This window comes from Neovison vison, chromosome 1 (genome assembly GCF_020171115.1).
Source record: "Neovison vison isolate M4711 chromosome 1, ASM_NN_V1, whole genome shotgun sequence".
NCBI classification, from domain to species: domain Eukaryota; kingdom Metazoa; phylum Chordata; class Mammalia; order Carnivora; family Mustelidae; genus Neogale; species Neogale vison.
This window is the reverse complement of record NC_058091.1, coordinates 257,779,376-257,795,147: the sequence shown is the minus strand read 5'-3', so window position 1 is coordinate 257,795,147 and position 15,772 is coordinate 257,779,376. Positions and strand designations below refer to the sequence as shown.

Here is a 15,772-nt window from a genome sequence, read left to right as displayed (position 1 = left end):
ACAGTGTTGGTCAAAAATGAGTCAGGATGGTGTAATGTAAAGAACTTGGGTGTGCCCATGAAACCCTTTTGCAGAAACCTACTTGAAAAATGAAATCCAGCCAATTGAGATGTGAATCAAAATTTTAAAATACAGGAATTAAAAAGCTGTGATAAAAGAAAATAGTGGTGAGCATCGAGTCTAAATGAATCAATTTATAAAGATTGATACTAAAAGTCACATAAACAATGGATTTTGGAACACTGAAAAGAAATAAAGTAAAATAAAATTTTAAAAGTCACAATGTTTATGAGTACCAAAAAAATGTTATTGTTAGGAAAGTGAATAATATTAAAAAAACATGTAAAATCAAGAAGTGAAGAATAGGAAGGAATAGATTAACTTTATGATACTATTATAACAGAGTTTGTCAATATCAATTAGAAATAAGATACTATAATTAAAATCATAATCATTTCAATTTTTTAATGCTTTTCATAGTTATTTTTATTTTAAAGGAGTTTTTAGGAAATCTTTATAAAGAAGAAACATGTATTTATCTTATTTTGAAGTTTTTATTTAAATTATAGTTAACATACACACAGTATTGGTTTCAGGTATACAATATATTGATTCAACACTTCCATAAAACACCCTGTGCTCATCACAAAAAGTACATTCCTTAATCCCCGTCACCTATTTCACCCATCCCTTCATCCACCTCCTCTCTGGTAACCGTCAGTTTTTCTCCATAGTCCAGAGTCTGTTTCTTGGTTTGTATCTGTCTCTCTCTTGTTTCCTTTTGCTCATTGGTTTTGTTTCTTAAATTCCACACACGAGTGAAATCATATGGTATTTGTCTTTCTCTCACTGACTTATTTCACTTAACATCATTCTCTCTAGTTCCATTTATGTCTTTGCAAATGGTATGATTTCATTCTTTTTATGGCTGATCTTCTTTGTCCATTCAATTGTTGCTGGACACTTATGCTGTTTCCATAATTTGGCTATTGTAGATACTGCTGCTGTAAACATCAGGGTGCATGTATCCCATTGAATTAGTATTTTTGTATTCTTGGGTAAATACCTCATGGTGTAATTGCTGAATCGTAGGGTAGTTCTATTTTTAACTTTTTTTTTTAATTTCTTCTGTATTTATTTAAAAAAATTTTTTTAACTTGGTCATGCATTATTAGAATAAACAATACAGATATAAAGAAATGGGAAGAAATCTGCTAAAATCAGACAAAGTGCACAGTAAATAAATACATGTTAGCAACAAGCACACTTAGTAAACAGTAATTAAGTGACAAATTAAATAAAGCTAGTAACAGAGATGAAAATGATCAAAAAACCCCAAAACAATGGAAGAACTCCTTCACCCACCCCCCTGCAGTGTCCATTCCACTCCCAAAAGGAGCCTCAGGGTGGAAAGCCTTTAGTCTACAGGCTGCGACCTGTTCCAGAAAGACCCAAGGAGCCCCAGGGCAGATTTCCAGGTTGGGCAGTATTTTTAACTTTTTGAGGAACCTCCATACCCTTCTCAAGTGTGGCTATATCAGTCTGTGTTCCCTAGCGGTGCATGACAGTTCCCCTAAGAAGAATTATTTAATGACCAGAACCGAAGGCAGATGCTTAACTGAGGCACCACCAATAGTTTTTAAATCCTCCCCCAAACTAACAAACCAAAAAAGGAGTGGAAAGACTGTGAACTTTTGAATCAGAAAGTTATTCTCTGGTCCTATACCCACTAGCTGGGTGGTGGGCTTCAGTTTTCTCACCTGCGAAATGTGTTAAGGTTGCCTGTTCTTGGGCTTGTTATGAGGATAGTGTGAGAAAGTAGAGAAGCTATCTAGTACCACGCCTAACTCTTCAGTGCTCTGTATTGGCTAATTCCATCCCCTCCCCCCATTATTTAAAACTACATGGAGATTGGCAGGTATCTATCTTTACAGTATGGCCCAGAGAACCTGAAAGCTGGCTCTTTGATTGCCTGGAATGGGTGAGGCTAGCCCTTCCTTGCCTATACTAAATTTACTCAGCTGGATGAATGAGGAAGACAAAAACCTGACCTGGAACCTTAGACATTAATGAATTTCCTGTCACTGGAGCTCATTTTGGTTAACTTTTTATTATAAAGATAATATTTTGTTGTGTTGAAAACTCAAATTGTTCAGTAGGATACCTGTTGTTACTAAGCCTTAGATATCCTAATGCTTATTTTTTGGTCCGTAGTATATCTCTCAGGCCGCCTCTTTTACCCCAGAGTCTACATAAACATTCTATGTTCTGATTTTAGATATGGAAAATACATATGTTTATTGGGCGGTCCGAATTCCTAATGGAAGGATAAACAAAAAAAAAATCATGTGATTTTTCTTTAGTCACTTCCTTCAGTTGCACTTGGTTGACATCATTCCTGATATTTAATTACATTTCCAAAAGTAGACTTTATTCCTATATCCAGTTTAATGCCTCCATTCCTTCTCCAGTTTAAACAAGGTTGGGGGGTGAGAAGAAGTTCAGGGTACTTTCTTTCCGATTCTCTGTCTTTCCTGATCAAATAAGCCTGAAGATCTGTCAGTGCCCTACATGAATAGTTGTGTAGCTGGGGAATGAGAGGCCAGGTTTCCCTAGGAGTAAAATCTCTTGGACTGCACCCCCATACTTGGATTTGGCTTGGGGGTGGGGAAGCTACACCAAGTGCTCCTAAGGCAGCAACTACCACCTCCTGTTTCTTTGTCTCTTTGTCTTTCTCTCTCTGTCTCTCCCTGACTCTCTTTCTCTTCTAATTGCATAGACTGTGGTAGAGGAATGGTCTTTTGGGGTAGCCCTGCTTGTTTAGACTCTTCTTTATAAGCCCGTCAGAGGGAATATCTGCTCCACTTTCAATTATTTCCTTCCTTTCTAGAATGACAGGGAAATTTCCATTCCACCTACTGATATATACACTTGTCTGGGTCATGGGGGCCTATTATTAACAGGAAGTGAGTGGGTTCCCAAGGTTCCTAAGGAGCTTTTGAATTGTGTTTACTAGTAAAATGAAACAAGGGGAAGGTGCGAGGGAGGAGGCTGACATTAGAAGCTTTTGCTTTTAAGGTAAGGCATAGCTTTTGTTGTTTCCTAGAAATGGGTCCACACTGTGCATACCATTCTGAGACTTGCTTTTCTCACTTAAAAATACCTGGAGATCTTTCCAAGTTTTAAATGCATTACCTTGCTCTTGGTTCAGCTGCAAAGAACTCTGCAAGGAGAGTTTTGCATCTACTGCTTGCTGAGTAAGGTATACCCAGAGCCATGCAGTAGCTTCTGGGGCAAAAACTCTATTCAGAGTGATCTAAGTTCTTTGCTTTCAGGGTAAAAGGGTATCATTATGAGCACTTGACAGGGTGTCTTATTAAAATGCCACTTTGCAGGGAGATGGCCCTTGTTTGGGTCTGCTTTAGAGATAGGTCATGTGAAAGGGAAGTTTTCTTCTCCTCTGAATGAGGATGAGGCCAAATCATCAATAAGCTCCGTTTTGTTAAATTTGAAGTATGTTTCATTTACTTCATTGTTATGGAAATATGTTGAAATGACTGAAAAAAAATCACTGAAAAAAGCAGTGGTATTCAAAATCTGTGGGTTCTGAAAATAGAATAGTAAATATGCCCAACTGTGGTGCCTAGGTGGCTCAGTGGGCTAAGCCTCTGCCTTTGGCTCAGGTCATGATCTCAAAGTCCTAGGATCAAGCCCCACATCAGGCTCTCTGCTCAGTGGAGAGCCTGCTTCTCCCTCTCTCTCTGCCTGCTGCTCTGACTACTTGTGATCTCTCTGTCAAATAAATAGATAAAATCTTAAAAAAAAAAAAAAAGAAAATATGCCCAACTTTCTCTGGTTGTTGTTGTTGATGATAATGATGATTTTTTTAAAGATTTTATTTATTTATTTGACAGAGAGAGACACAAGGAGAGAGGAAACACAAGTAGGGGGAGTGGGAGAGGGAAAAGGCCTCCCAGAGTAGGAAGCCCGTTGTGGAGTTCAATCCCAGGATGCTGGGATCATGACCTGACCCAAAGACAGAGGTTTTAACCCACTGAGCCACCCAGGCACCCCTGATTGTTGATTTTTAAAAGAGAGAATGGCATTTACTGAATTTGGACACTTACCATATGCCAGGTACTGGGAAAATTCTGAATTCCTTATCTAACTTCAGCCTCATGAGACAAACACCATTATTATTCCCACCTTACAGATAAGAAAACTGAGGTTTAGAGAAGTAAAATGACTTGTCTAAGATCACACAGATAGTAAGTCATAGATCTCTACTCAAATCAAGGATTTGATTCCAGAGATCATGCTCTTAACCACTAGCTTCTTTTTGATCTTGGTATCATTAGATATTTTAATTATGCAGGAAAGTAAAATACATTCAGGCAATGACACTCAATAAACAAATAATAACACTTTTTGAGAAGTAAAAATTTGAGATGCAGTTGAAAACCTCGTTTTATCCCTCTTCGATTTTAGTCTCGTCTTTTTGTCCATGCTGTAGGTAACACTTATCCTAAATTGGTATGTTTTCTTCCTGTCCGGGGTTTTATGCCTTTACTTCATAATCATGTTTAAAAAACAGTTTCTGCAACACCCTGTGGGGTAAATGTTATTTCCCTCATTTTATAAATGTAAACACCAAAGCTTTAGTGACATGACTGAAAATTATGCTGCCTGTAGACCATGGATTTTTTTTTCCTAATGTCCCGGGAAATTTTTAATCTCTCCTCAACTTTCTCCTGACCCTCCACTACTGCTGATTAGAGAATTTAGGTACATTTCATTTTGGTATTTGAGATGTGGGAAAGGAGGAAGATTTGAGAAATTAGTACTTCACGATTGTCCAGAAGTATGGTAAACATTTTCCTTTTCTCATCTTCCTCCAGGATACACTTTGTGAGTTTTCTATTAAAAACAGAAAGTGGGTTGGGAGAGGGGTGTGGGGTTATGGACATTGGGGAGGGTATGTGCTAAGATGAGTGCTGTGAAGTGTGTAAACCTGGCGATTCACAGACCTGTACCCCTGGGGATAAAAATATATTATATGTTTATAAAAAAATTAACATTAAAATGAAACAAAACAAAACAAAACAAAACAGAAGTGCTTATCTCCTGGATGGGGTTGCTATTATTTAACTGGAAAGGGTGTTCAGCCTGGCAGCAAGTCCTGAGATATGGCAAGTACTATGTTACACAGCCTGCATGGTGTTCATTGTCATGGATTTTACTATGGATGCCAGCTATTGTTATCTGTCTGGTCAGGTCTTGGAGTATAGCCAGATATAGGTGACAGGCGAAAAGATTAAGGAGCTGATAATGGGGAGTCATGGAACTCAATGACCTAGCAAGGGTGGAGATGTCAGAAAAAGTCCTAAAAGCAGCCCTGATGCAGTTGAGGTTATTATAATATATTATCATTATATATTATATTATATATTATTATAATATATTTTGTTATATTATTATATTAATTATTATTTATTATATTAATTATTATTATATATTATAATATATATTATTATAATAATAATATATTATACCTTGCAAGTGAAGGTGGTAATAAGCTCTTCCCATGAAGGATCGCAGGGGATTATTCTGAAGTACTTAGCCCAGTACCATGTACATAATAGGTGAACTATCAGCGGTCGTTGAACTTGAATCTTGAAACCAGTATGCTGGAGTAACAGTCAATAGATTCCTTCCCCTGCTCAAGAGTGAGCTGAAGTTCTGATCATCAGAAAAGTTGCAAGGTGTGCATAAGTAACTGAGTCTCAAGGGTCTAAGCAGGCAATGGCCCTGGACCAGGGAGTCAAGGGACCCTGATGGGGCTCTTGTCACGGAGATGTAGAATTGAGCATGAGCTTTGGGTAGCTACTGTTGGCTCCTTGATTGTTTTTCTTTTCTCTGGTAGATTCTGATAGCCGTCAAGTGGATTCAGGTCACTGCAACTAAGAGACCCTTGTCTGTATTTGTACTCCGAGAGAAATTTTTCTGTATATGTGCTCATCACACTAGGGCTAACGTGGCAGAACAGCATTGAGGGCTGGCTTTGAAGCCATTCCGATTTGCCCTTGAATCCTGGCTGTGTGATTTGGCCCACTACATCAACTGACTTGAATCTCAACTTCTTCATCTATGAATTGGGAATGATAATACTTAGCTCACTATTGGTATGAGGACTAAATGAGGAAATGAATGTATAACACTTAGCATACAGCTTTGCATACATTAGGTATCAGTAAATGGTAGCTAGCAATATTCCAAAGATGTTTTTATATCTAGTTGGTGGCATGGGGTTGAACTGCAAACAAAGGAGTTGTTACAATGCAATGTTGTGGGGTTATGGTTGGATTTAAATCTTAGTTATATCACCCACCAACTGTGTGACCACAAGCAAGTTACTTGATCATTCTGTGCCTATTTTAATTCATAGAACTGAGGCAATAATAATATCTGCTTTAGAGGATTGCTGTGAAGATTAATTTATAATTTTAAAGAAACAAAATAAAAACTTTACTAAAATTCTTAACATGCAGCAAGCACCCAGAAAGGAAAAGTGCTATTGTTAATGGTTAATTATTACCAGCAGTTATGAACAAATTATTAGAGGAGTATAAACAGAATGCGATGCTTCTTGAGGTTTCCAGCACTGGAAGTATTCCAGTGGTTGGTAAGTTGCTTAGTAGGATCATGGGGATTCAGATATTAAGGGAAGGAAATACGAGGCAACCACCATGCTTCTTCCTCCATCAGACAGGAAACACAGTATGATGGCTGCTTACATTCAAATCCTGAGGTTGTCACTTACTAGCTGTGTAACCCTGGGTAGGTTACTTAAGTTCTCTCTGCCTCAGGTAGGCCACTTTTACAAAGTAGGATAATTACAGTTCCTACCTCCTGGTTTGTACAAGGATTAAGACTTCACACATAGGGGCGCCTGGGTGGCTCAGTGGGTTAAAGCCTCTGCCTTCAGCTTGGGTCATGATCCCAGAGTCCTGGGATCGAGCCCCCCATCGGGCTGTCTGCTCCACGGAGAGCCTGCTTCCTCCTCTCTCTCTCTCTGCCTGCCTCTCTGCCTACTTGTGATCTCTGTCTGTCAAATAAAAATAAAATCTTTAAAAAAAAAATTAAAAAAAAAAAAAAGACTTCATACATGATGATGCTTGGAACAGTACTTTATTCCAAACCTGAGATTCTTTCTCTCTGACCTCCATTCCTTTCTTTGTTTTTTTGTTTCCTTGTTGTTGTTGTTTTGCCTTTTCTTTCCTTCCTTTTCCTCTTCTCTCCTACTTCTCTTTCTGTTTCTCAAAATAGGAGCCACTGTAGCTCTGTTGCTTTAGAATTTTCTTTAGGACCTGACCTTCAAGCCGGCTCATGATTATGAAGAGTGACTTCGCATTTTAACTTGTTTGTTTGGGGGCTTGCACGTATGTCTGTTGAGAACATATTTCGACAACAATCTGTCAGCCTAGTAATGAGGGTTTGCTAATGAGGCTCCCGACAGACGCTTTTTATTTACAAAGATGACAAATGCCGCTACTTGGCTGTGCTTGAATCATTCCAAAGGCCAGTGGACTCATTATAGTCATCAATATTTGCTACATGGAGGCTCATTTTGTTCAAAGACTGTGTATAATTTGGACTTCTGTTAATTGAATCATTTTTGATGTTCTTGCAAAGGGAAGAATCTTTTAAAATTCCTATCCTTTTACCCATCTCTAAGTTTGTCTGTTTCGTAATAACTAACTTTTGCAAATCACATATGAGACCCTATTTGCTGCTGTTAGAACTATGGATATTATTTTGGGATGTTTGACGAGTTCCCTAAGCCTTTCTACATCTCTAAGGCAGAGGTTGAAGCATGCACGTGAGTATAGGACCCAGTCAGGTAATGGGAATAAGTGAAGGGCTGGATAGAGGCTTGTGAGTTGGAGGCACCTCCCATCTAATGGGACCAGATAGTCTTCAGCCGACTGTGGCCGTGGGGAAACACTGGCTACCATCCCTGGGCCTCCTATTTTTTCAGAAGGAGGAAATTTGCATTGGTATGTGAAATCCCTGTCTTTTTAAATGCTTTTTGGAGATGCTCACAATGAATCCAACAGATTTTATTGAAGCCTGAGGGCTTCCAGACTTGTATTTGTACCTAAGGTCTAAAGCACATGGCAGTAGTTTCTTTGCTAGTTAAAAACAAACAGAACAACAACAACAACAACAACAACAAAACCCAGCAATAAACTTGTAGGAATAGATAAAAGACCTGTTTGTTTATTTTCTCTTTGCAGATTGGTATAGGGGATACCTCCTAAAGCACAAAATGTTACAGGTAAGGCGGATCTGTTTCTATTTGAAACAATGTTGGATGTCTTTACATGAGATTGCAATCTCTTTGGGCAATTATTTCCACTATAGCTCCCCAGCACATTTGTCTCATTTCTTCTTCCTTGAGTCCTGTGCTTTCCCACCTCTACATGTTGGCACTTGTGCCTCAACTCCCTTCCCGTTAAGGCTGACCTCGCTCTCTTTTCCCTCCAACTTTTCCTGATATGCCAATTATATATGATTTCTCCCTTCTTTGAGTCCCCATGGAAAGGTGCATGTTTTATTTGAAATTTATCTTCTGCTGCCTTTCTTTAGTGGTTTGGGGGCATTTAACAGTTCCTCACGTCACAGAGTGAAGTCCAGCCTCTGTCCTCAGGGAGTTCACCTGTTCCAACTCCATATTACACCATTTTCCCCATGAGAGCAGCCACCTGTTTTACTGGTCTTACGGCTCATCGTGTCTAGTGCAGAGACAGATGCCTCCAGTGTGCACCCTGGTTCATTTATTCAAGTAATTGATAAGCTTCTCTTATTAACTGAGCCAAGCTTTGGGGACAAGGGAATAAGACTCTTTTTCCTTCCTCCCTGACATGCTGATTAGGAGGCATGATCCTACTCTGGTCTCCAAAGAACAATAACATAACCCCTGGGAAAACAGGTCTTTTATCAAAATAGCCCATATGCAACCAAGGACGCTGTTGCTTTAGGACCTGATGTTCCAGCTGTTTGTGACTGCGAAGGGTGACTGCTTTCCTGGAATTGGGCAGGACAGGGGAGAGACAGAGCACTTTGTCTCACCTAGAGTGAGTCTTTTATGTGCTGCTCTCTTGTTATTTGGTAGGATGGGTGTCCACAATGGGCCTGGAGCATCCTTGGGAATCTAGGGCTATTATGGGATCTAGGACAGCCAACCCGGTGGAGAACTGGTAAGAAGTAGAAGTAAGAGAATGAATTATTCCTGTAATATTTGAGAGTTTTACCAGTCAATGGTTTTTGGGAAAAACCATGAAGGCCTGGGGTCAGTTATTGCTGTAAGGATTTGACATTTTATTTTATTTTATTCCCAACAGGGAATTTTCCCAAAATCCTTTATCCACATCAAGGAAGTGACAGTGGAGAAAAGAAGGTATTTGTCATTCTTCACCAGGCTTGACCCTCCCATAGCTCACAGATGTCTCTGTCTTATCTGCTTTGAAAGCCCGACTTGGCAGATGTGAATCAGCTCATGCCCCTTCTCCATGCCCACATGTATTTGCTTGTCTCCTTTTCCTCATACAGTAGGAGATCTAATCCACATTGATAATCTGTTCAGATCTGATTCTGAGGGGCTATTAGGAAGTTTGGAGAATCAAACTTTTCACCCGCAGCTGTCTTTGAACTATATTAAAGTTGATTAATCCTGAGTAATGAGCTCGAAGGGCCCACCCCAGTGAAGGAGGACATTAAAAAGGAAGTTCCTTGCATTTACATAATGTAATTGGTGTGGCTATTGGAGGCGGTTTAGTCTCCTGCCAGCAGGCCCCTCTCAGCAGCTGCAGCTGAATGCAAATTTGCCAGCATTTTATCTTGTTAGCACCTGGGTATCAATTTCACACAATTTTGTCTCCCACCTTAAATAGAAATATCGAGAACATCATTCCTGCAGAAATTCCTCTGGCACAAGAAGTGACAACAACACTTTGGGAATGGGGCAGCATCTGGAAACAGCTCTACGTGGTGAGGCCCAGAACCCTGCTCCCGGGGATGGAAGCTTCCTGCGGTCTTTGCTTTGGTTCAGTTTTGGAATTTGGCTGTGAGCAGGGCAGGCCAAGGTAGCTCTTGTGACACAGTAGAACAAACATTATGAATACATGGAAGTCCAGAGAGGTTAGGTAACTTTCTCAAAGCCACACCGCAAGCTTGTGAGCCAGCTGTAATACGTAGGGGTCTGATGTGATCCTTCGGTTTTAAAATAAGTTCAAAAATGTTTGTTAAAAAATAAAACTTCCTATCATGAAACTCCACATTATAATAAACCCTGGGGATTTTGGTTTGGTAGTCTGCTGACAATACCTAGAGAAATACCATTCTCATATATTAATTAACTAATGCTATTGTCCTTAGATCCATGAAGAAGCTTTGACCCTGGAAAAACAAAGAGCACATTTTGTATGTGTTTTCCCTGTATGGAAGCAAATTTAATTTTAAATCCTCCTTTGATGCTTCTAAAGCTCCTAATGAAAGCAATTAGCTAAGAAAACCATTAAGCCGAGAGTGAAAATGTCAACCAAAGCTTACTGCATCTCTGTTAGACACTGCGCACACCTGCTGGTGTACACATGGTATTTGTAGACTTAACTTTTATGGTCATAAATGTCGATTCCTATGTGGATATTTCATAATATATGGGAATTGGCATATCCTACTCTGTAAGTTTCTCAAAAGTTGTTAGGAAAGTTTAGGAGAAAGTTCACTTGAAGCTCAAGTGGTTTAATTATTCATCGCCACTCCCCCTTTTTAAACATTGCATACACCTACACCATGGAAGCTTGGTGTTTTCCCTTAAGAAATCTTTGAATATCAAGTCCATTGTGCTTTTTACCCTTGTAAAGAGAACCTTAAACCTGTGGTGTTCCAATATCACCTTCATGATTCTTGCCATGTCTGCATACCAGATGAATAACGTTCACTTAATATCTCAGTTGGCTCCCTTTTTAGTAAACTGAAGTAATTTATAGCATGCCATGTCATTCCAACAATTTCCAATTCTCCAACACTGACCAGATACCCTGTAATTCAATTCAATTCTACCACTGACTCCCCAGAGTCCATTTAGGATTCTATAGGTTTAAGAGCTCAAAACTACTGGATTGCCCTCACTTCAGATGCCAGTTGCCAGTATTGGGTCCCCAGGCTACCCACACTTCTGTCCAAACATAGTACAAAATCAGGGGTTCATCATTCCCCTCCACCTCCACCTCAGGTTTCCTAATTCTTTAGAACAACTCACAGAGCTCTGCAAAGAGGTCTATTTATGGTTAGTTTTACTATAAAGCCAACAATGCAGGGGTGCCCGAGTGGCTCAGTCAGTTAAGTGTCTGTGTTTGGCTCAGGTCATGATCCCCAGGGGCTCTCTGCTTAGCGGGGAGTCTGCTTCTCTTTCTCCCTGTCCCTCTCCCCCTGCTCATGCAATGCAGGAACAGCCAAATGGAAGAGATACACAGGTAAGGGAACTAGGGTGGGGTGAGCACAGAGCTTCCATGCCTTCTCTCAGCATGCCACTTTTCCTGTACAGAGATATGTTTACCATCTGGGAAGCTCTTTGAACCTTATTGATTGAGAGCTTTAATCAAAGTTTCATTACATAGGCATGAGTGATGAAATCTTTAGTTATTGTTGATTGAGCTCCTTGAAGGGGACGGGTGAAGGGGGTGGGGCTGAAAGTTCCAACTTTCTAACCATGTAGTAGGTTCCTCTGGCATCCTGCTCCCCATCCAGAAGCTGTGGAGGGGGCCTCCATGAGTCATAAACTCAGGTATGGTCAAAAGGGGCTCATTATGAATAAGAAAAGAGGCTCTTAGCACTCAGGAAGTTCCAAGGGCTTTAGGGGCTCTGTGCCAAGAACGGGGGACAAAGAACAAATACATATTATTACTATTATATATTTATTTAATTTTATATATGTTTAAAAATACTACCTTATTATTATTGTTGTTCATTATTATTCCACATGCTTTCCCAAATGGATAGCCAAAAGTGCTTGGCATGATTAGAAAAACATTATTCAAATAAATACAATGAAAACAAGGCAATGTTATTAAATGCTTGCTATATAGTACCTGTCAAAAGCTCTGCACTCGAGACTTCTCTCTCCCTGTTAAAAAAAGGAATTGAGAAATGTGAGAGAGGTGTTAAAGATGTATCATCACGAAACTGCACCTTTCTCCTTCCTTTCTATAGAAGGATGAAAGGAGAATCACCATATGGGTCTATGTTATTTAATGTTGGGTCTTTGTATCACCAAAAGCCATTCTGTCCCATAGGTTGTACATGTCACATGTCGGGGAACACTGCCCTAGAAATAGGCCTTTATCACCAGAAAAATTGGCCCTGGTTCCCAGCCCTAAAGGGCTTGAGCTCTGGGACCTGCATTATAGCAGCTTTCATGGCATTTCTGCTCAACAAGTATCTTTTCTGATGAGAGTCACAGATAACCCTTGCTTTAACCAAGACGTGACGGATTATTACTTTCATTTCTGGAAGTCTCTGTGGCCCAGCAGGAAGAATTATGTGAACGGTGGAGACTACCACCCAATCCCTTGGCAGTTGTGTAGGGACCAGGAGAGATGCTCTCACTACGGCCCCTGAACATGCTCGACTGACTTTGGCACAGTTTGCCACACCGATGCCCACACACCCTCTGCCCAGGTGACTGTGCCTTGTTTCCTGTCTTGTAGGCCAGCAAAAAGGAACGGTTCATGCAGGTGCAGTCCATGATGTACGACCTGATGGAGTGGCGGTCCCAGCTCCTCTCGGGAACTCTGCCCAAAGACGAGCTGAAGGAACTGAAGCAAAAAGTCACATCCAAAATTGACTATGGCAACAAGTAAGACCTTCTTTCCTCAGAAAAGATGCTCTCTTCTCCTACCTGCCTCCCTTCTTCCCTGTCTCCCTCCAGAGAAACTTGGTTTCATTTTTAGATGTGCGTTTGCCACTTTCTATTTGAGAGAAGAGTGTTACCAACGCGGTGCTTGTGTGCCTTTCTCATCACCCCCATGGGACCTAGGGACATGCAAGCGGAGGAAGGGCTTGCTTATGCAGTGGTTATTACTGGCTGAGAGATTTAGGACACTCATTTAACCTACTTCCGAGGAGCTGAGGAGCACAGTCATGCTGGTTCACTTTTGGCTTAGTTGTCATTTTATTCCTGCACTTAACAAAACTCTCCCTTATATATAAGTGTGAGACTTAATGTCCCTTCCCCCATCCTAAATTACCCAAGCCACGTGCCATCAACTGAACTCATATGCATGGTTTCAGAAGTGTTTCCTCAAAAGGGAAGAAGCAGAAAGTGGTTGGAGTTGAATGCTTTAAAGAGAATATGAGAAAATTTTTTGAGGCAGGACAACCCACTGATAATAATAGTAGTGATAATAATATTACAAATAACACTTAATCTGAGCTTATTATGTACCAAGATTGATGTTATGTGTTTCTTTTTTAATTCTTATAATTGCTTTATGGGGCAGACAGTTTTATTATCCACACTTGTTTCCAGATGATGATACTGAGGCCCTTATAGAGGTCAAGCAATTTGTCCAGAATCACATAGCTAATAATGGCAGAACCAGAATTTAGACAAAATCAATCTGACTCCAGAGTTCATAGGACTGCCACTATGCTACCTGGATGCATTTGAGAACTGTAAGGCCTCCCCTCCCTCCTGCTTATTTGGGTGACCTCTAAATTCTACTCATTTGCTCATTCATCCCAACAACAAACATGTACCAAACACTTATGATTGGCCTGATACCTTGCTAGCTGTTGAAGCTATAGAAATAAAAGTTCCTGTCTGCTAAGGAACCACATTCTGGTTAGGAGTGATCTACAGCAAACTGATGATATGTATTGTGGTAAGTTTGATGGCTTATGAAACAAGAGTACTCTTAATTTAACTTGGAGAAGGAAGTCAGGGACGGCTTCCTGACGGAGGTAACCCTGAGGGAAATTTTAAGTGAAAGATGAAGTATTGAGATGGGGGGGAGTGGGGAAGGAAGGTAGGAGTGCATGAGAGTATGGCAGGTTTAGAAGATTGTGAAGTGCATCAGAAGCCTGGGCCATAATACCCAAGGGGAAATTAGAAAGAGCCCACTTAGTGGGACAAGAAGGAAATTTCCTAGCAACCAGGCTTTCTTGCCTATGTCATATGTACCAGATCCATAGGCACTAGGAAAGTCAACATGTCCAGCTTACAGCTGCTTCCCATATCAGGAGCACAGTCCCTCTGTTGGTTCCCCGGCTGGCAGCTGGCAAGTGTGTCCAAATCTGCTTAACTGCATGTGATCCCAAAGGGACAGGAAGGGTTTGCCACCCAGCTGCTGCTGCCACTGGTGCACTGACATCGTTAGCTGAGTACAGTCACAGCTGGGAGTGTGAGTATCGAGGGAGTTTTGCTCCTTTGCAGTAATGGCATCTGTGACCCTCAGATGTGGTTTCTTCACAGGGATCCTAAGAAAAAAGGCCAAGGATGGAAGAAATGGTCACTGCTCATAGGAAGTCTTCTCTGATTTTCCTCTACCTACCCCTGCTGTGTTAGGTGCCCTTGCAGGTCCCTTGTCCCCTCTGCAGTAATCACCTCGTTACTGGCCTGTCTCCCCTACTGTGATGGGAACTCTGTAAGACAGTGGCCATATAATCCATCTCTCTGTGTCGGGAACAAGGTCTGCCTATGGGAGGTGATCAGTGAATGGTAGCTGGATGAGTATGTGAATGGCGCTGATGGGGAAAGGAGGAGGAGAGGGTCCTGCCCAAGTCTGCTGTGCCTGTGCAGCATTGTCTGGGCCAGCCCTATGCTTTCAGTTTTAGTCACTTCCCCAAAGGGGAAGAGACATTGTTGGAAATGGAGGCCCTGAACTAGGGGGCCCCTTGCTTCTTGCCTCCTTTCCTTGATGACTTCCCTGCAAGGGAAGGAGATTTGGTCACCTTCATTTATCACTAGCCTGGTATGTTTGGAGCTCAGAGCTCTAATATAGGGTGGATGGCTTCCTGAGAGCCAGAAGGCCAGACCTTGGGGCAGAGTGTCAGGAGCTGTATGAGAGGCACACCTCACACTGTGAGAGTCAGGGAATTTAGTGCTGGAGGACTGACCAGAGTCAGCTTATTGCTCCCATCATTCACTTTGTTCCTTCATTCAGACATCAAACTTTTGTTGAGCACCTGCTAGGTCTTGAGGACACAGATATTTACAAAATATGTCAACACTAAAAAGCAAGCAAGAAGAACTAACAGTAACTCACCGAGTGATGACTATATACCAGGTGCTGTTGTAAGCACTTTCCGTACATTAATTTGGTTAAATCTCATGACAACTCGATAAGGTAGGTAAGTGCTATTATCACCCCTCTTTCTCAGATGAGGGAACTGAGGATTGCAGAGTCATTAGGCCATTTTGTCCCAGATGTCTGAAATTTGCACCAAGTAGCTTGGTTCCAGAGTTCAAGTGCTTAACTAGTACTGCATTCTATTGCCTCCGAGGACAATGGTAGATTAAGATGAGAGACAGAGAAGTGAACAGAGAGCTGAGTAGGAAGCCATGCCTTTCCCAAGAGCAGGAAGCATGGAAAGAGAGTGGGGGAGGGAAGGAAGTGGCTGACACCTGCTGGAATCTAACAAGACTAGTGGGAATTTTTAGATAATTGAGAAGGAGAGAGGGGTGAGAGAGTGATAGAGAGAGAGAGAA

General features: G+C 41.0%; 1 protein-coding gene across 1 annotated transcript in view; it reads left to right on the top strand.

Annotated features, from left to right (window-relative positions):
- Positions 1 to 15,772, top strand: part of DOCK2 (dedicator of cytokinesis 2) — a 424,170-nt gene that overhangs the window by 24,762 nt on the left and 383,636 nt on the right. Inside the window, exons 3-6 of the mRNA XM_044229734.1 lie at positions 8,298 to 8,338; positions 9,405 to 9,460; positions 9,954 to 10,050; positions 12,771 to 12,919. Coding sequence (XP_044085669.1) covers positions 8,298 to 8,338; positions 9,405 to 9,460; positions 9,954 to 10,050; positions 12,771 to 12,919 — 343 coding nt within the window. The remainder of the gene's footprint in view (positions 1 to 8,297; positions 8,339 to 9,404; positions 9,461 to 9,953; positions 10,051 to 12,770; positions 12,920 to 15,772) is intronic.